We start from the raw sequence: 20,724 nt of genomic DNA, 5'->3' as shown, positions 1-20,724 counted from the left end.
AAGAAAACAAAATGGGTGAAGTAAATCACGACCGTGTATCTACATTATTAAGATGATGAAATGTCATATGTATGTCACCTTTGTATATATACATCCATAATCGAATCTCACCAGTCTCTGAACTCTTTAGATAATTGAAAATCATCTTTATTTGCAACTGGATATGGCAAATAACTAAATACTGTAGAAACATGCATACATAGTTAAATACATATACAAATAATATAGGTCTATGAAGTCTGAACTGGTCAATAATACAAAAGAGTTCATAGGTATGCTATAACACAATACGATAGGCTATGCATCAGGGATCTCCAACCCGGTTCCTGGAAAGCGAGCTTCCTGCAGATTTTCACTCCAAACCCTAATCTAGCACAGTTGATTCTAATAATTAGTTGGTTGATAAAGCTGGTTGTTAGTTACAACTGGGATTGGAGCAAAATATCTACAGTAGAGTAGCTCTCTAGGAACAGGGTTGGAGACCCCTGCTATACATCACGAACACACACAGTGTGTGTACAAAAATATACAACTATTAACCCAGCAGCAAATATTTACATCTTCTATAAAATGATCCAAAACAGATGACACAAGTTGAGGCATTTTTTAATCCCGCTGTTATTGCTGTTTATACTAAACAAATTGTTCAGAATATTGTTCATGGAAATTATAATATACATTAGAGAGAGAGAGAGGAGGACTGGAGTATATTAGGTTTCATTGGCGTCATAACCCATTTGAAACCAAAACTTGCCAATAGGCAAAAGAGGGAGGAAATGTGTCCTGCAGTAAGCCTAGGCAACCCTAACTAAACAGTCTCATCAATGTTACGTTCTTGAGGAGCTTGGTTCATCGAAAATACTGTGGTGTGGATAAGATGACCGACTTAAATTATGTTGAAATGTGTCATTACTCTTGACCAGTGGAGGCACACTTCTCCGCTACATACAGTATCATTGCAACAAAACAAAAAAATAATGTGCTGTGTAGTTGACTAGCATGTGATGAAATAGAGTTGGAAAAACAGAATCATCCCAGAGCCAGTTCTTCAGTAATACATCAGATTGAGAATACACACTATAAATATAGAATTGTAAGATCACAAGTGAAAACCACACCAATCATACTTTCTAAAAGTACATTAATACCTACAAAAAACATTTGGCTTAGTATATGCACAACATTACATACTATTTTGAGGAAGTAGTTACAGGAACTATTCCTTACATAGTTTGTGAAACTAGCTCTTGAATGTCAAAACTGCCTGGGGAAACTATGATGGTTTGTTCTCCTTTAGTCGCGTCTTCCACCTTCTGTCTTTTTCACCGTCAGCACCTTCCACCGGTTCCATCTACAAGTCTTGTAAATGCCAGGGAGGTAAGCAGCGACTGGAATCTCTAGTGTTCAGCTCATACAAGGTTAGTGATTCTAACATGTACAAATAAGGAGGCGGGAGGAATACTGGTTCCGTCCTTCGACAGGAGGTGGATGTGACGGTACCCTGGAAAAGGGAGTAAAACAGCTGTAGGAGACCATTCATCCCATCGTATTAAATGCTATTACGTGTGACTGTCCTATTAGGAGGTTATATCATGAGTTTGTATGAAACGCTTAAATACATGGATGAGACTCACCTTGCTGAATACATGAGAAAGGCAAGGTATACTGTCCGACAAAATCATTCCTTGACGCCTTGTCGTAGTCCTCCACCACAAAGCGTACCAGGGCCAGTTCAGGCGCATGGATGGTGAACCGCAAAGTGTCATACCACACTGGATTGAATCCTGCGCAAACACAATTCATAAATATATCAAATAATAGAATATAATACTGTACTATACTGCTTTAATGTACCAGCATTTCTGTAAAAAGTTACCTTGTAAGCATTTATGTGATTGGGATTTAATGGGTGTGTATATTACCATTGTTGTCTATGTATCTGGTCTCCTGCTTGGCCTGGTCTAGAGGAACTCCATGGATCTCCACTCTCACAAACGGGTCCACAACGGAGCTCTCCTTGATATTCACTTTGGGAAGCTGCTGTCCACTGATCACCTTGAAAAACACACACAAATATATACACACACAATGAGAGCACTTTAGGTCAGATCGGAAGGTTAGCGTTCCACTTGGTTTCTGTAGTTTTTCTGTTGTGGCTCAGGTTGCGTCTTAGGTAGGGCTCAGTTTGTTATTTGTACCTGAATGCAGAGACTGAGGGGTCGGTAGCCTTCCCGGTTAATTGGAACCTCCGGATCGAAACTCCTCTCTGACATCCTCATGAAGTCAGGTTTGAGGACGTAGCCACAGCGGCCATTTTGACTAAACAGTCCATCGTTGAGGTCCATCTCAACCCCTGCCGTCTGGAAATTCAACGCAACTGAGGAAGCAAGGAAAACAGAGAAATTAACCAACTGATTCGAACAGAAGTATAAGCTTAACTAGCTTCACAAAGTCATGTTTGGAAAAATGGAAATTGATATTTTGTTGAATCATTGTGTCGTGCCTTAGAACGACCTAAAACTCCCCTCACCTATTTGAGTCCCTGTGTTCCACATTTCCTGTGGGTTGAAGTTGGAGGAGTCTGTTCTGAGGCCACTGGGATAAACCCTGGTCAGTTGCCTGGCATTGTGATGCACAAACTCTGCCCCTGGAAGAGAAAGGCAGTTAAACCATACATGAGATGAGCTTGAGGAACCATGCAATTGAACAGTACACATACAAAGCACTGTCTTCTAGTCATTCTGCCTCTGTTTACAGCCCTTACTTAATGACTGACTAAATCTCACTAATCAAGCAACATTTCCTTTTAGTAAATCAACAACTTTTGGCTTCTGTTTTGTGGTCCAAACAGAACGACAAACTGTCCTGAGTGAGTAAGTGACTGGTTGATCCTGACTGATGATGTCGTGAGCTGCAGTAGAGATTCAGGCCCCACCTGCCTCTCTCAAGTGCTTGCGGGCTTTGGACTCTGTGAAGGAGGATATCTCGTAGAACTTGGAGTGAATGCGGGAGTGCTTGAAGCTGCTGAAGTGGACACTCTTGCAGTAAACCACACAGTCCGACAGCTCCTTTGACAGACGCTGCTTCGATTTCTGAGGAAAAGAACGAGAGTTGAATTGAATAAACTTTATTGATCCACAGCTGGGAAATTGGAGTGTTGACCTTTTTCTAAGCTACATTCAATTCAACCACATATCAATTGGGCAATGGCTTGGACAATACTGCACTAAGAGGATTGGATATACACAGTAAACCCTAGTTTTGAGAGCAACGTGGCACTCGTACAGTTTGAGAGGAGGAGTGGAGTACAGCTAGCCCTGGGTGAAAGCAGAAAGTGGACCGAGGCAACCCCAATATGGAGTAAGTGATACTTCACTATGAAGCCAACCACAGTAGGTCTGCCAGTGCCAATCAGGTTTCGATGACCGAAAGCTTGAGGTATGCAGGCAGGCACAAGGCCAGACTAATTAGCAATGCAACCAGGTGTCCCAGTCTTAGTGCACACCTGGGCTGCCTCTATATGAAAGCCGATCCGGAGCCGAACACAAACAGAGACTCTGAGCTACAGTCCCGTCTGTAGGACAGGACATCATCAGAGTAAGTTACACCAGGGCCAAGGGCATCCCAGAGCTCACTGCTCCTGTAGACAGCTGGCTTTACCCCTGATTATCATATTGATCAAACCATGTCAACCCTAGTATGGCATTCTCATCCATGGCTTTCGTTAAACATAGAGTATCAATGTTAAAAGATGTCTTCGATCCATGGACTCCATCTAATCTGTTCATGGGCACTGCTTGTTATTGAGCGATATCATTAAAAGAACCAAGAATAAAGGTGATTCCCCGACTTCAATTAAGTGTCTCGTTTTAGAGGGCTCTCTACCTCTATCCAACAGTCAGTCAGTCAGTCAGTCAATCTTCTCTCTCAAAACAGTAGTACAGTCTTGAAAGAGAGTTGGTACCGTCGGCTCTCTCGTCCTCTCTCTCTCTCTCCATGGCTACCTCTAGTGTTCGTATGGCACCGTTAGGAGGCTCACTTGGTATAGTCCCTGACTTTAGCCCTATATCTTTCATGAGCCATGTCAGAGGTGACGCAACCCTTGGACAATATCAGTGCTATAAAAGTGTTATAACTTGGCCAAGTCAACACAGAAGATTCAGACAAAGAGGATACTATTTTGCCCTGATGGAGTTGAGGGACAATGGGGGAATGAGTGACACTTATGCTGTGGATTTGAGAGCGGGAGATGGAGTTGAGGAGGAGTGACAGTGAAATATATAGGACTACATCCAGGCAGTCCCAGAGTTTAATGACAGGACTAGGGTTGCAAAGCTACTGGTAGTTTACCAAAGTCTAACATAACTTTGGTCATTTATACTTGAATATCCTTTTAAAAAATGTATTCAAATATAGTATTCATTTTTTATATCTGCGTCCATATAGAGAAAATAGCCTATGTAATGAAAAGAAAAACATTACTCAGCAATGGCATTATTTTCAATGGACTCTGCAACTCCTCCAACTATTGACACTTTTTACAACTGCCACCAGTTTGGTGGCAAAACATTAACAACAAATGTTGACATAGTAAATAACAAAAAGTGTGTTAAAAAATATATATATAAAAAGGATATTTCATGCTGAAACACTCATGTTAAATACCAATGGTATTCACTAAGTTGATGGTTTATATTTAGGATATTGTTTTACAGTTTTGTCATTCTATCATCTTATTGATTTATTTCCTATATTTTACATGTGATAGGCCACACAGAGGGAGAGAGATAATTACAGACACCTGTGATAATCTGAAGTACCCAAAAAGGGTGAAAGATACCAAAATTCTGGTAGTTTACTGGTAAACTTCTAAAGTGTCCAGTAATATACCCTCACTTTGAAACCCTAGACAAGAGACACATACAAACATCTCGCAGGTCGATCCCTAGAGGAAGTGGTGAGAGGTCGGACAGCTCCGGCCGAGGATCAGTAGCCCACCTTGGCTGTCACTGCAGAGGTTATCCTCGTCAATGTCGCATGCACAATTGCACACACAGGCACCCACCCACCCACACACACACACCAGTAGCCTACCTTGGCCATGCGTCGGAGGCTGTTGCTGTGGAGGCTGTCCTCATCGATGTCAGCCGCCTCGTCCTCGTCGCTCACCTCTCCTGTCAGGGAGTCCTCCGGCTCCACCGGCCTGTTCAGACTCTCCTCCAGACCTCCGATCTTCTTCCCCTTGAGAAGAATCTTCCCCTTCAGCTCCTGTCAGTCAGAACAATGGATCTAGGTTGTTTCGTCACCAGGGAATAGATATCATGCTTCTGTACCAGGGCATGTTTCAGAAAGCCTCTCCACAGCACGTTTCTCTCAACCTCTCTCTCTATTGCATATTGGTAACGTAACACAGATAGATATTTAGAGTCACCTACGTACTTGATGACTGTGGGCACAGTATACAACAAACACTCGGGCAGAACAAATATACATCATGCACAGACAGACAATAGTCTTTGCATTGAGATGCAGGGCATATAAAGTCTGTCTTCACTGACCTGCAGGTCACGCCCAATACAATGTCGAAAGACAGAGAACAATCAGTCATATTCTATTCAGTGCTGAGGGAACAATATTGTGTCTTTTTAATAATTCACTGTGCCAGTGTTGCATCTTACAGCACAGATCACATGGCCCGGGAGGCACTGATAGAAAGGTAGGTAGCAAGACAGGTAGTGAAAGTGAAGGTGAACTGACAGGTCACTCTACAGTGGGGTTTCCCAAACTCGGTCCTGGGGGCCCCCCCCACTCTTCCTTTAATCTGGGTTCTATGTTCAAACTGTCAAATATATGCTTTTTTTTTAAATAATTGCTTTCTGCCACGTATTCAGTATTTGCATATATCAAATGTATTCATGATTCTTTTGATTACACATAATCTATTGGAATACATTTAGATTTTTGTACAAGGAACTTTTGGGCAGGTTAATCTGTTTTATAGATTATAATAAAACAGTGATTATAAAAAGTGAATCTGAAATTCTGTGTGAATTCTAATGAATGTGCTCTTCAATTATCTTTGATGAATTCTAACAACAAGATAAACTGGTTTAATAATGTACATTCTAGGGCCTCCCAGGTGGCGCAGTGGTCTAAGGCACTGCATCGCAGCGCTAGCTGTGCCACCAGCCACGCTAGCTGTCACACCAGCGGCTCTGTCGCAGCCGGTCGCGACTGGGAGGTGCGTGGGGCGACCGACAATTGGCCTAGCGTCGACCGGTTTAGGGAGGGTTTGGCCGGTTGGCTTCCGGGTTGGATGAGCGCTGTGTTAAGAAGCAGTGCGGCTTGGTTGGGTTGTGTTTCGGAGAACGCATGACTTTCGACCTTCGTCTCTCCTGAGCCCTTACGGGAGTTGTAGCGATGACACAAGATAGTAACTACTAATAATTGGATTCTATGAAATTGGGGAGAAACAGTGGGGGAAAATAATACAAAAATACAATTATGTACATTCTGTACACTGACTCCACCCTAAAGGGTTTTGTTGAGGGCGGCAGGTAGCCTAGCCTAGAGCCTAGCCTAGCCTAGCCTAGAGGGCGGCAGGTAGCCTAGAGCAAGATTTCCCAAACTTGGTCCAAAATTGTTCACTCGCTCCCTCGAGCTAAATTGAGGACCGAGGGGGCAACGTTAGTGAATTGGACCTCCACTTAAGAAGGCAATCAAACTGCATCCGGTTTCAACTGGGATTCCCCCGAGGAAAAGTGGATAATACAAGGGCTGAGGGGGTAAAAATAATGTGTTTGGACTGCAGCCCATGGCAATTTGACAAACTCAATATGGCCGCCGGTCCACCCATTGCAGAACGCTGGCTTGAATTGGAATAGTAATGTCCGTTGTATTTCTGTGGGGACAATTATGTCCTATCACCACTAGCACCACCGCCACGCTACGCTTGCTCTTGCCATGTCATGGTGAGAGTCAGATCAGAGCAGATTACCTGGCAACTGTTCCTGGTGCCGTCCTTACCTCAGGAGAAGGAAAGCTGACGGGTATCTTTCCATCCAGGGTGCTTTTCAGCAGCTTGTCCCCAAGGATGGTGTTGAGGTGTTGGGCCATGACTCGCTGCTGTTCAACACCGCAGTGGTTCTCGGTGGACAGGATGACCGGGTACTCTGATACCTGGGAGGGGAGGAAGGGGAGAGTGAATAATTCAACACTGGACTGCAGCATTCTCAGTGTGAAGAGAAAGGCTATACCTGCTACCAGTTTATATACACCAGCGGCTTCTCCACTGTGGCAGACAGGACAGGGGTCACATGGAGCAGCCCAGGCCACCATCCAGTTGCAGACAGACAGAGAGCGAGTCCCAAACATCCACTACATTCTGGGCTGTCCTGTATGAGTGTCTGCATCCCAAATGACACCTTATTCCCTATGCAGTGCACTACTTTTGACCAGGGTCCTGAAACTATGACACACAACATGAACCTGGCGGCACGGAGGACTGTCTTGGCACAGAATAGGATAAGTCTTTGACAGGCAGGTCATATGCTGGTTTACTGTGTGAGGGCTCGGCTTTCTGAAAGGGCCGTGGCTTTGGGATATCATGATGGAATGATCCCCCTCCTGACTCATACACATATAATGAGGTGCTGAGTGAGGAGTGTGTTGATACTGCAAGGTACTGCAAGTTCCTGGATTCCTGTGTGCAAAGTACTGCACTGGTAACGGACCATGAAAATGCTTAACAATGATTGGATCTGAATAGTTGAAAACACCCCTGTATTCTGCACTGATATGTAAACATTATGTCACGATACCGCAGAGAATACCTGTGAAGCATACCATACAAAGAGGTTTAATCTTATCATTACAATTTTATTCTCAAAAACTTTTATACTCAAAAAAGTTCTGGGACACTGTAAAGTCCATGGAGAATAAGAACACCTACTCCCAGCTGCCCACTGCACTGAAGATAGGAAACACTGTCACCACTGATAAATCCACCATAATTGAGAATTTCAATAAGCATTTTTCTACGGCTAGCCATGCTTTCCACCTGGCTACTCCTACCCCGGTCAACAGCACTGCACCCCCAACAGCAACTCGCCCAAGCCTTCCCCATTTCTCCTTCTCCCAAATCCATTCAGCTGATGTTCTGAAAGAGCTGAAAAATCTGGACCCTACAAATCAGCCGGGCTAGACAATCTGGACCCTTTCTTTCTAAAATTATCTGCCAAAATTGTTGCCACCCCTATTACTAGCCTGTTCAACCTCTCTTTCGTGTCGTCTGAGATTCCCAAAGATTGGAAAGCAGCTGCGGTCATCCCCCTCTTCAAAGGGGGGGACACTCTTGACACAAACTGCTACAGACCTATATCTATCCTACCATGCCTTTCTAAGGTCTTCGAAAGCCAAGTCAACAAACAGATTACCGACCATTTCGAATCTCACCATACCTTCTCTGCTATGCAATCTGGTTTCAGAGCTGGTCATGGGTGCACCTCAGCCACGCTCAAGGTCCTAAACGATATCTTAACCGCCATCGATAAGAAACATTACTGTGCAGCCGTATTCATTGATCTGGCCAAGGCTTTCGACTCTCTCAACCACCACATCCTCATCGGCAGACTCGACAGCCTTGGTTTCTCAAATGATTGCCTCGCCTGGTTCACCAACTACTTCTCTGATAGAGTTCAGTGTGTCAAATCGGAGGGTCTGCTGTTCGGACCTCTGGCAGTCTCTATGGGGGTGCCACAGGGTTCAATTCTTGGACCGACTCTCTTCTCTGTATACATCAATGAGGTCGCTCTTGCTGCTGGTGAGTCCCTGATCCACCTCTACGCAGACGACACCATTCTGTATACTTCCGGCCCTTCTTTGGACACTGTGTTAACAACCCTCCAGGCAAGCTTCAATGCCATACAACTCTCCTTCCGTGGCCTCCAATTGCTCTTAAATACAAGTCAAACTAAATGCATGCTCTTCAACCGATCGCTACCTGCACCTACCCGCCTGTCCAACATCACTACTCTGGACGGCTCTGACTTAGAATACGTGGACAACTATAAATACTTAGGTGTCTGGTTAGACTGTAAACTCTCCTTCCAGACCCATATCAAACATCTCCAATCCAAAGTAAAATCTGGAATTGGCTTCCTATTTCGCAACAAAGCATCCTTCACTCATGCTGCCAAACATACCCTTGTAAAACTGACCATCCTACCAATCCTCGACTTTGGCGATGTCATTTACAAAATAGCCTCCAATACCCTACTCAACAAATTGGATGCAGTCTATCACAGTGCAATCCGTTTTGTCACCAAAGCCCCATATACTACCCACCATTGCGACCTGTACGCTCTCATTGGCTGGCCCTCGCTTCATACTCGTCGCCAAACCCACTGGCTCCAAGTCATCTACAAGACCCTGCTAGGTAAAGTCCCCCCTTATCTCAGCTCGCTGGTCACCATAGCATCTCCCACCTGTAGCACACGCTCCAGCAGGTATATCTCTCTAGTCACCCCCAAAACCAATTCTTTCTTTGGCCGCCTCTCCTTCCAGTTCTCTGCTGCCAATGACTGGAACGAACTACAAAAATCTCTGAAACTGGAAACACTTATCTCCCTCACTAGCTTTAAGCACCAGCTGTCAGAGCATCTTACAGATTACTGCACCTGTACATAGCCCACCTATAATTTAGCCCAAACAACTACCTCTTTCCCAACTGTATTTAATTAATTTATTTATTTTGCTCCTTTGCACCCCATTATTTTTATTTCTACTTTGCACATTCTTCCATTGCAAAACTACCATTCCAGTGTTTTACTTGCTATATTGTATTTACTTTGCCACCATGGCCTTTTTTGCCTTTACCTCCCTTCTCACCTAATTTGCTCAAATTGTAAATAGACTTGTTTATACTGTTTATACTGTATTGACTGTATGTTTGTTTTACTCCATGTGTAACTCTGTATCGTTGTATGTGTCGAACTGCTTTGCTTTATCTTGGCCAGGTCCCAATTGTAAATGAGAACTTGTTCTCAACTTGCCTACCTGGTTAAATAAAGGTGAAATAAATCAATAAAAATTCTGGATAAATAAATTACCTTGAAGGCATAGTTTCTCAGTGCGATCACAACATCTTTGAAGAGGATCTTGGAGGTGAAGGTGTGTCCGTGGTAGACGATAGGCTCTCCATTGGGACCGTCCCAACAGTCTACTTCTACACACCGACAGCCTCGCTTCAAAGCCCTAACGAAGAAGAAACAAGTTAGCCCTTTTGGACTTTGTCCCAGAGTAAATTCATTTTTAATGGACATCGATCAACCCCTCTGATTCTGTCTTCTAAAAGTTGTGTCGTAATTCACCTCAAGACAGAGATCAAAATCATCTTCCAATACAAAGGATAAACCACTCTCAAGAACGGCCTACTAAGCCTTCCCATCAGCCACCAGTGGTGTAGTGTACATACCGTATGTATCCCTCGACACTGCTGTGTCCTCGAAGCTGGTCCTCCATCAGGTATGTGTTGTGTGAAGAGGAGATGAAGTAGTGGTTGAGGGGCTGAGTCATGTCCTGGTACAGGCTCTGCTGTCTGGGGTGGAAGATGGAGCCCTCAGCCGACGCCAGGTACATCAGGAAACCGTCGATAGACATGGCCTTCAGCATCTTCGCTGTGGAACAACAAACAAAGTCAAAAAATAAAACATTGCTATCAGTTGAAACTATATATTTATATTTTCCATTGCAACCATCATGATGTTCATTCAAATATATTGGCTCTTGGTTGAAATAACAAGAACTGCTTGACCAGGGATGTAGACCTGATGATATGGTTATTGACCTGATTATTCGTAGGGTGTGATTGGTCAGCTAATCATGCCAGGGTCAGAGGTCAGAGGTCAGTACTACCTGTATCGGAGGGTTCGTAGCGCTCGATGAGCTCCATGGCCAGCTGCTGAACCCCGTCCACCTCCTCCAGTTGTTCATCTCTCAGGAACTCCTCCAGGTCCCGCAGAGACAGCTTCTGTCCGTCACCAGAGTAGTCCTGGAACACCCTGAGAATGTCCTCTCTCTGGGTCAGCATCTTGTAGAACAGGACAAACTCATCATCCTCCAGAGTCCCCGTCTGAGACTTGTCTGCCGTCTGTAGATAAAATGGAGAAAGGTCTTCAGGCCTCAACAGACACCAGCAATGTACAAGAATCAAAGACATACGGTCTTATTAAGATGATCTCAGGGCTTTTACCATGAAAAGTCGGTGAGCGTGATGTTCGTTCATGTCCACGTTCATCATCTTCAGCAGGACCCTGATCTCCGGGAAGTTCATTCTGCCGTCATTGTTCTTATCAGCCTTCTTAAACCATTCACAGATCCACCTGGAAATGTTGCTTAAGGGAAAGGTCATCATGCTACAGGGAAACCTTTTGGAGCTATAACACAAACGATAGTCTGCTATACACATGTATAGCGCACTTCTTAACTTCATTAAGCAAACTAGCTAGGACTATGTATCGTATTTGGCCAGGTTCCTGTTAAGCACTTTGTGACAACTGTTGATATATACAGGGCTTTGTAAATACATTTGATTGATTGGTTTAGCTTGTCAGAAAAGATACTGGTCAAGCTTCTCACTCTCGCCCATGTTCTCCAGGTTCTCGATCAGCTTCTTCATGCCTTTGATCCAGGACTGGGCCTCATCCGCCGAGTCTGCCACCAGGTCCAGGTTGCCACGGCGACCACGGAACACCAGGGTGAAGCAGCGGTCCGGGGGAAACTCGTCTGCGATGCTGAGCAAAACCTCTGACTGGTGGCCCTCACGCACCGTCTCCACGTCATTCACAGAGACTGTTGAAAGGGAAAAGAGAAGCGGAATACTATCTACTTAGGTATCTCTTTAGGTATTTATCTCCTTAGCTGTTCTTCAGGCCCTTTGCTCCACTTGTGGCTAAAGGGAATAAGTCAAGTCTTTAGGTACATGGTGAACCCTGTAGCCCAATATTATCACTCACTTCAGTGATGATAAAACTAGACCCCTGCTACAACAAAATGACTCAAATGAGAGTACAAAACATTAGGAACAACTGCTTTTTCCATAACAGACTGACCAGGTGAATCCAGGTGTCACTGACCAGGTATCACTTCAACCACTTCAATCAGTGTAGATGAAGGGGGATGACAGGATTTTTAAGCCTCGAGACAATTGAGACATGGATTGTGTATGTGTGCCATTCAGAGGGGGAAATGAGCAAGACAAAAGATTTAAGAGCCTTTGAACGGAGTATGGTAGTAGGTGCCAGGCGCACTGGTTTGAGTGTGTCAAGAGCTGCAACATTGCTGGGTTTTTCACGCTCAACAGCTTCCTGTGTGTATCAAGAATGGTCTACCACCCAAAGGACATCCAGCCAACTTGACACAACCTTGGGAAACACTGGAGTCAACATGGGCCAGCATCCCTGTGGAACAATTTCGACACCTTGTAGAGTGCATGCCACGGCGAATTGAGGCTGTTCTGAGGGCGAAAGGGGGTGCAACTGAATATTCGGAATGTTTTGTCCACTCAGTGTATAGCCTGCTGCCGAACATAATCTTGTGGACAATCATATAATAAGTATCATATGTGACAAAATGTGTGTCAGTAGGTGATGTTGCCTAAACATTGTCTAAGCATGTAAATGTCACTACTCACATGTGGAGTGGGTGTTCCCAGCCTTCTTGGACTTGTACCAGATGGTCATGCAGTCCTCCTGCAGCTTGAAGTAACGCTGCTTCTTCCAGGTACGAGACTTAATCTTCCTCATCACCGTGCCAACAATCATGGACTGGAGGTTGTCATCGCCCTGGATACCTGATCAGACACATTGGGGAAAGAAGGTGTCAAGGCCCAGATAACTGTCCTGTCCTGACATACATTATGGCTACTGCTCAATATCAGTCAACAGTAGCCTGGTCTCAGATCTGTTTGTGCCGTCTTGTCAACTCGTCCAGAGCTGGGATCAGTCTAAGGACATTCATCTTAGTCTCGCACAGACCCATAGAGTCATTACGCACTACCCACCGGGCACACACTGGTTGAATCAACATTGTTTGAACGTCATTTGTCTACGTATTGTGATGTGGAGTCAACGTGGAAAACGTAGAAACATTAAAAATCATTTTCATCCTATATTCAATATATATTGGGGGGTTGAAATTATGTCAAATTTCATATATGATAGACATTTTATTTGACCTCGTTTCAATGTTGATAGTAAAATTGTATTTTTAAATCAACGTCATTGTTTCAACATCATGCCATCAACCTAAATAACGAGGTATTGAAATAAAATGTGATGGCACAGTCCAACAATTCTTGCCTGAACAGTGAGTACTACTGGTATATGAGGGGGAAATGCTTTTCAGTGAGAACAAGTCTACCATCCAGACGCCTACATCTATGTGCCATACTTAGCTTTGAAAACAAGCTGTGTTCGTTTCAGCTGAGCTATTATGTAAACACAGATTGACACTGATCAGCTTCCATACTCAGTTGCGTAGACTACCTAAATAACTCTATCCCTAACCTATCAATCATTCATTTGTTGACAAACTGGATATTGAATGGTGAACGCAATTGATATGTTGGATTCACGTCTCCATCTCAACCAAAAATCCAAGTTCAAGAATAGCATTAAATCAAATCAAACTTTAAATTAACTTGAAATAAAGTTTGATATGATTTAGTCCTATTCTTCAACTTATATTTTTGGTTGAGATGGCGACATGAATCCTACATATTAATCATTTGTAGATTAAATTAGAAATCCATCAACCATCCTTCATATAAAAGACAATATCCATTATTATTAATATGAATTTTGCATCCTAATTATAGGGCTAATGGTAACTACTTCTAAACTTCCAAAGATCCAATCAACCATGGATGAATGATGGTATACCTACCTACATGTTGAAATGATGGGCTGCATTTACACAAGCAGCCCATTTCTGATATTGTTTCCACTAATTGGTATTTTTACCAAATCACATCAGCTCCTTTTCAGAGTAAAAAGACCAATTAGTGAAAAAAAATATCAGAATTGGTCTGCCTGTGTAAATGCAGCCAAAGTGTCCTTTGTTGGGCAAATCAGATGTCAATGTAGCCTACATAAACTCAGCCTCACTCCGAATTGCCTTTCACATACAGCTTGTGTTAGAAGAGTTACTTTAAAAACGATTTAACGTTATTTAGGTAGTCAACTCAAATGAGTATGGAAGTTGATCAAGGTCAAAATGTATTGAGATGATAGGTCAGCTAAAGCGAACACAGCTTGTTTCCAAAGCTAACAGGGTACATAGAGGTAGGCATCTGGATGGTAGACTTGTTCTCACTTAAATGCATTACCCCTCATATACCAGTAGGAGTCACTGTTCAGGAGGAAATCATTGGACTTTGTCATCACACGTTATCTCAATATGCCACTTTATTTAGGTTGATACAGTAGCATGACGTTGAAACAACGACACTGATTCAAACATACCATTTTACTACAACATTGAAACAAGGTCAAATAAAATATGTCTAATCAAATCTAAATTTCAGCATCATTTCAACCACCCAATTGAATATACAATCAAAAATATTTTTTATGTTTCTGTGGAATTTTCAACGCATTTTCAACGTATAGATAGTTCTGATGATTAAGTTGAAATTAGATTGATGTAACAACCTCGTAATCAGGTTAAACCAATGTATTTAAATGAGCATTTTACCCTCATTTTTATGCTTACAAAGCTGGTTGAAATGAGATGACGTTTTTCATATCCAATGTATTTTCGTGTTAATTCCACGTGGCAAATGACGTTGAAACAACGGCGATTCAACCAGTGTGTGCCCAGTGGGTATTGTTCTGATCAATATGCACATTTATATCTCAAGAATAAACTTACGCAGGCCACATCCCATAGAAGCCATCGGTGGTGGTTTTACGCTTTTTCCACCTGCTGCCCAGCAAAAAGGTTGACAATTGTATGTATGGTAAGTCATCAGAATGTGTGAAGAGAGGAGAGGTGCTAGGATGAGACAGGATGAAAGCAAAGTTGTAATATTTTACAACCAAATGATAGTTCACAACCCTGTAAAGTCAATACTTAGAATGTCATATTCACACCACATCAGATTTGTAATAAACAAATAATACATATTTTGTATCACTCCCTGACTTTGCCAGAGTAGTTTTGGGATTTGACTCTCAACCTGTGATGTGTGCCCTGTTGGGTTCAATTGCATTTCTTTAATTGACTGAATTTAAAATGGAATTTACCACAATTTTATGGTCATTCTCACAAAATTCCATTTAAATTCAGTCAATTAAAGAAATGCAATTGAACCCAACAGGGCACACATCACAGGTTGAGAGTCAAATCCCAAAACTACTCTGGCAAAGTCAGGGAGTGATACAAAATATGTATTATTTGACCCCCAAATTCTCAAGTGTCCTTTTTCAAACAATTTTCTCTTGGATCACTGAGATATGAGATTTTCTTAAAACTGTATTGTTGGTTAAGAGCTTGTAAGTATTTCATGGTAAGGTCTACACGCAACAAATAAAATTGGATTTGATTAGGATCTTTACTTCTATCTATTTCATCAGAATTATCTTTTTTTCTGATATTATGCATTTTATAACAATTTCCACAACTACCAATGTAACAATTGTCATTACCGCAACAGTTTTGCATGGACTCACTTAATCGTGTTTAACGCGATTTTTGAATGACTACCTCATCTCTGTACCCCACACATAAAATTATCTGTAAGGTCCCTCACTCGAACAGTGAATTTCAGAAAGATTCGTCAACAAAGACCAGGGAGATTTTCCATTGACTCAAAAAGAAGGGTACCTATTAGGTAGATGGGTAAAAATAAATAAAAATATTCCTTTGAGCATGGTGAATTTATTAATGAAACTTTGGATGGTGTATCAATACACCCAGTCACTACAGGCATCCTTCTGGACTCAGTTTCCTGAGAGGAAGGAAACTACTCAGGGGTTTTCACCATGAGGCCAATGGTGACTTTAAAACAGAGAATTGAATAGCTGTGATAGGAGAAAACTGAGGATGGATCAACAACATTGTAGTTACTCCACAATACTAACCTAATTGACAGAAGGAAAAGGAAGCTTGTACAGAATATAAATATTCCAAAACATGCATCCTGTTTGTAACAAGGCACTAAAGTAATACTGCAAAACAAATGTGACAAAGCAATTCACTTTTTGTCCTGAATACAAAAGTGTTATATTTGGGGCAAATCCAATGCAGCACATTACGGAGTACCACTCCTCATATTTTCAAGCATAGTGGTGGCTGCATCATGTTATGTGTATGCTTGTAATCGTTAAGGACTGGGGAGTTTTTCAGGATGAAAAATAAACAGAATGGAGCTAAGCACAGGCAAAATCCTAGAGGAAAAGATGAATTCACCTTTCAGCAGGACAATAACCTAAAACAAAAGGCCAAATCTACACTGGAGTTTCTTACCAAGAAGACAGTGAATGTTCCTGAGTGGCCAAGTTAAAGTTTTGACTTAAATCTGCTTGAAGATCTATGGCTAGACCTGAATGGTTATCCAGCAAAGATCAACAACCAGACGTTATTCTAACATGGTGTTGAATACTTCCACCTTGACAAAAGTATTTTGACAAAAAATTACAATTAAATCCATTTAAACCACTTTGAAACAACGTATTGAAAAAGTCAAGGGATGTGAATACTTGCCGACTGCCCTGTAAGTACTGTAATTACATGCATGTATATTTAAAAGTCAAAAGTAACAAAGAGACAAGAAAAATAATGTATCCAAGGTCTTTACAGGTAATATTGGTGTATTAGGATGTGGATATTTGTGATTAAAAGGTACTATAGATACAATTCTGGATTGGATGGGACGGTATAATACAATATGCCTATAAAGTATCTACAGTTGAAGTCGGAAGTTTACATACACCTTGGCCAAATACATTTAAACTCTGTTTTTCACAATTCCTGACATTTAATCCTCGTAAATATGACCCGTCTTAGGTCAGTTAGGATCCCCACTTTATTTTAAGAATGTGAAATGTCAGAATAATAGTAGAGAGAATGATATACACTGCTCAAAAAAATAAAAGGAACACTTAAATAACACAATGTAACTCCAAGTCAATCACACTTCTGTGAAATCAAACTGTCCACTTAGGGAGCAACACTGATTGACAATACATTTCACATGCTGTTGTGCAAATGGAATAGACAACAGGTGGAAATTATAGGCAATTAGCAAGACACCCCCAATAAAGGAGTGGTTCTGCAGGTGGTGACCAGGCCACTTCTCAGTTCCTATGCTTCCTGGCTGATGTTTTGGTCACTTTTGAATGCTGGCGGTGCATTCACTCTAGTGGTAGCATGAGACAGAGTCTACATCCCACACATGTAAACTTAAACTAGTATACAATTGTTAGGACTGATGGACAAACTACAGCATCATATTTTGTGTTTTATTAAAATAAGGTTTTTCTAAAAGTACAATTTTATAAAATGACCCGAGAATTTAATCCGGACACATCTCTGTAATGAGAATTTGGGGTGAAAATGTACAAAATTCAGACACATTTGTTTAGATTGATTTAAAATAAGAAACTGCCAAAGAACTAGACATCTTAGTCTTCAGAATTATAGTTTATTTTTGCAGATGCATCATGGTTTTGTAACAATTTGAAACAGACATGCTTAAAACTGGTTTCATGAGAATCACCCCAATGCTGCATAGCACAGCACTTTTTAAGTCCAGGATCAGCAGCCTCTTTGTCCAACCCTCATCCTCCTATCTTCGTCCATTCAGCCTGTACCAGCCGGGTGGAAAGCACCGGCTCTGTTTTGCTGTGTCATGTTTTCACTGAGTAGTCCAGTCTATGACTTTGTCCTCTTCTTGTTTTGAGAGGTGGAATTTCTGAGGGCAGCAGACACTCATGTTTCTTTTATTTATTTTTTAAACTATCTGCCATTGTTTGGAATGACATTCCATTCACTCATCATAGCAATCCTATCTAGGTAGATTTATGAACAAGGTATAAAAATAGGTAATAATCCGCTTATCAACCTTCGCAGTGGAACTGAAACCCATCTAAAATAATGTCTGGTGGGACAAGAAGTTAATCCCTGTCCCAGGAAATGATCTCACACTTGGCCATGTTCATGACTGCTGACAACATCGCACCCAAACAAAACCCGAATGGAAACACTTCTGATAGCATCCTCACTGAGAAACGTTTGTTAAACAAAATGTGCAGAGTATGGTTGGTTTGCATATTAAAACACACCTATCAAGCCGTTGAACTTCCAGAGCAAAAAGCAATAAAAAGTTAATGCAAAGCAATTCCATTTACTTAATCTAATTTGAATGATTCATTGTAAAACTATGGTTATTGTGATCGATGACACACCGCGCCATCGCAAAACTCACGCTTCACTTATGCTGTTCTATTTGCAGTATGTTTAGCAATTGAGTTTCATTATTGATGTCTGCTATTGCTAATAAAATACCTTCTTTAAGTCTGCCTGTCCTCTTCTCATACTGACACCAGTTATACACATGTATGACATACCAGTCAAAAGTTGACAAACCTACTCATTCAAGGATTGTTTTCTGAATTTTTTACTTTTTTATACATTGCAGAATAATAGTGAAGACATCAAAACTATGAAATAACACATATTGAATCATGTAGTAACCAACAAAAGTGTTAAATCAAAATATTTTTTTATATTTGAGATTCTTCATAGTAGCCACTATGATGACAGCTTTGCACACTCTTGACATTCTCTCAACCAGCTTCATGAGGAATGCTTTTCCAAAAGTCTTGAAGGAGTTCCCACATATGCTTATCACCACCTCAATTGGTTTGAGATAGGGTGATTGTGGAGGCTAGATCATCTGATGCAGCACTCCATCACTCTCCTTCTTGGTCAAATAGCCCTTACACAGTGTGTGCTGGGTCATTGTGCTGTTGAAAAACAAATGATAGTCCCACTAAGCGCAAACCAGATGAGATGGTGTATCGCTGCAGAATTCTGTGGTAGCCATGCTGGTTAAGTGTGGCTCAAATTCTAAATAAATCACAGACAGTGTAACCAGGAAAGCACCCACACACCACCACCTCCATGCTTCACGGTGGGAACCACACATGCGTAGATCATCCGTTCACCTGCTCTGCGTCTCACAAAGACACGGCGGTTGGAACCAAAAATCTCAAATTTGCACTCATCAGATAAAAGGAGAATTTTCCGACGGTCTAATGTCCATTGCTCGTGTTTCTTGGTCCAAGCAAGTCTCTTCTTATTATTGGTGTCCTTTAGTGGTGGTTTCTTTTTATCAATTCGACCATGAACCCTGAATCATGCAGTCTCCTCTGAACGGTTGATGTTGAGATGTGTCTGTTACTTGAACTCTGTGAAGCATTTATTTGGGCAACAATTTCTGAGGTTGGTAACTCGAATGAACTTATCCTCTACAGCAGAGGTAACTCTGGGTCTTCCTTTCCTGTGACGGTCCTCACGAGAGCCAGTTTCATAATAGCGCTAGATGGTTTTTGCGACTGCACTTGAAGAAACTTTCAATGTTCTTCAAATTTTCCAGATTGACTGACCTTCATGTCTTAAAGCAATGATGGACTGACATTTATCTTCGCTTATTTGAGCTGTTCTTGCCATAATATGGACTTGGTATTTTACCAAATAGGGCTATCTTCTGTATACAACCCCTGCCAGTATGAGAAGAGGACAGGCAGACTTAAAAAAAAGGTATTATTATTATTTACAATGACGGCCTACCCTGTAGAAACCAGTAAAGAAACAAAAACTCTTGAATGAGTAGGTGTGTCCAAAATTATATATATATATATATATATATATATATATACACACACACATTTTGTAGTCCAAACTATCCTCTCTACTGAGTCCATTTCCTCTACCTCTTCTAAATCTGTCATGCCGTCTGACCACATCATTTCACTGGGTTCAGAAATAAAAACATGTCCCCCAAATCATTTAATTCATCCTCACCAGGAACCCTACAACACATTTAAATGTTACTAATTGAAGCTGGTCAAGTTTCTCTCTACATACAATAGTCAGTAGGCTAGCAAACATGGGAAGAATTAATGTATTGGCAGACATAAAATGAAAGGACAGCGGGCTGGAGAGAGGATAGCTACCGACTCACCCGATGAAGGGGCATCTCAGCTGGATCGAGGTGCGTCCTGTGGCAGTTGTGGTTCTGGAGCTTGAGACAGGGAGGGGAGCTGGCCCTGTCTGTCTGGCTGGGTCAGCTCTGGCTCTGCATGCCGCTGTAGAGAGCTGAGAGAGAGGCGGGCAGGGATAGCTGATCCTTACTGAGTCAACACAGTCGCCAACAACACTCGGACACACCCTTCCCATCCTCCACACCCCCCCCCCCTCCATTCATCCAACCTCGTCTTTGTTGAGTTTTTTTCCATTCAAAGGGAGTGTTAAATGGGCAGTCAGTTTGAAATGTAATGAGCTGTACAAAGATCAAGTACCTGAGCCAACAGCCCAGATCAAAAACTGTTATTACTTTAAGCTTCAGCTACACATTTTAGGTCTTCTTTTGATAAATATAAAAAGGTACTATTCATTCATAAATGAGGTGAAAGGTTACGTAGGTGCCCCAAACTGAAC

The 20,724-nt window shown here is 41.9% G+C and overlaps 1 protein-coding gene across 3 annotated transcripts; it reads right to left on the bottom strand.

Moving 5' to 3' along the window:
• Positions 1–131: 131 nt before the first annotated feature.
• plcd4a (phospholipase C, delta 4a) lies at positions 132–20,422 on the bottom strand. 3 transcript variants are annotated; one of them, XM_046318257.1, is made up of 16 exons: positions 20,249–20,422; positions 14,932–15,054; positions 12,692–12,850; positions 11,622–11,850; positions 11,252–11,381; positions 10,915–11,149; positions 10,475–10,676; positions 10,110–10,254; positions 7,027–7,179; positions 5,095–5,268; positions 2,936–3,092; positions 2,531–2,647; positions 2,199–2,377; positions 1,923–2,055; positions 1,635–1,784; positions 132–1,501 (listed from the first exon to the last, which is right to left on the bottom strand). In XM_046318257.1, the coding sequence occupies exons 2-16, from the start codon at positions 15,026–15,028 to the stop codon at positions 1,410–1,412; spliced, it is 2,352 nt and encodes a 783-aa protein (XP_046174213.1). In that variant the 5' UTR covers positions 15,029–15,054; positions 20,249–20,422; the 3' UTR covers positions 132–1,409. The 3 variants fall into 3 exon arrangements, with proteins under 3 accessions (XP_046174213.1, XP_046174214.1, XP_046174215.1); XM_046318258.1 differs by having other exon boundaries at positions 14,932–14,985; XM_046318259.1 differs by having other exon boundaries at positions 14,932–14,982.
• Positions 20,423–20,724: the final 302 nt, after the last annotated feature.

This window comes from Oncorhynchus gorbuscha, linkage group LG21, assembly GCF_021184085.1.
Source record: "Oncorhynchus gorbuscha isolate QuinsamMale2020 ecotype Even-year linkage group LG21, OgorEven_v1.0, whole genome shotgun sequence".
Taxonomy (NCBI): domain Eukaryota; kingdom Metazoa; phylum Chordata; class Actinopteri; order Salmoniformes; family Salmonidae; genus Oncorhynchus; species Oncorhynchus gorbuscha.
The sequence above is the reverse complement of the archived record's forward strand: the minus strand, read 5'-3'. Positions and strand labels throughout refer to the sequence as shown.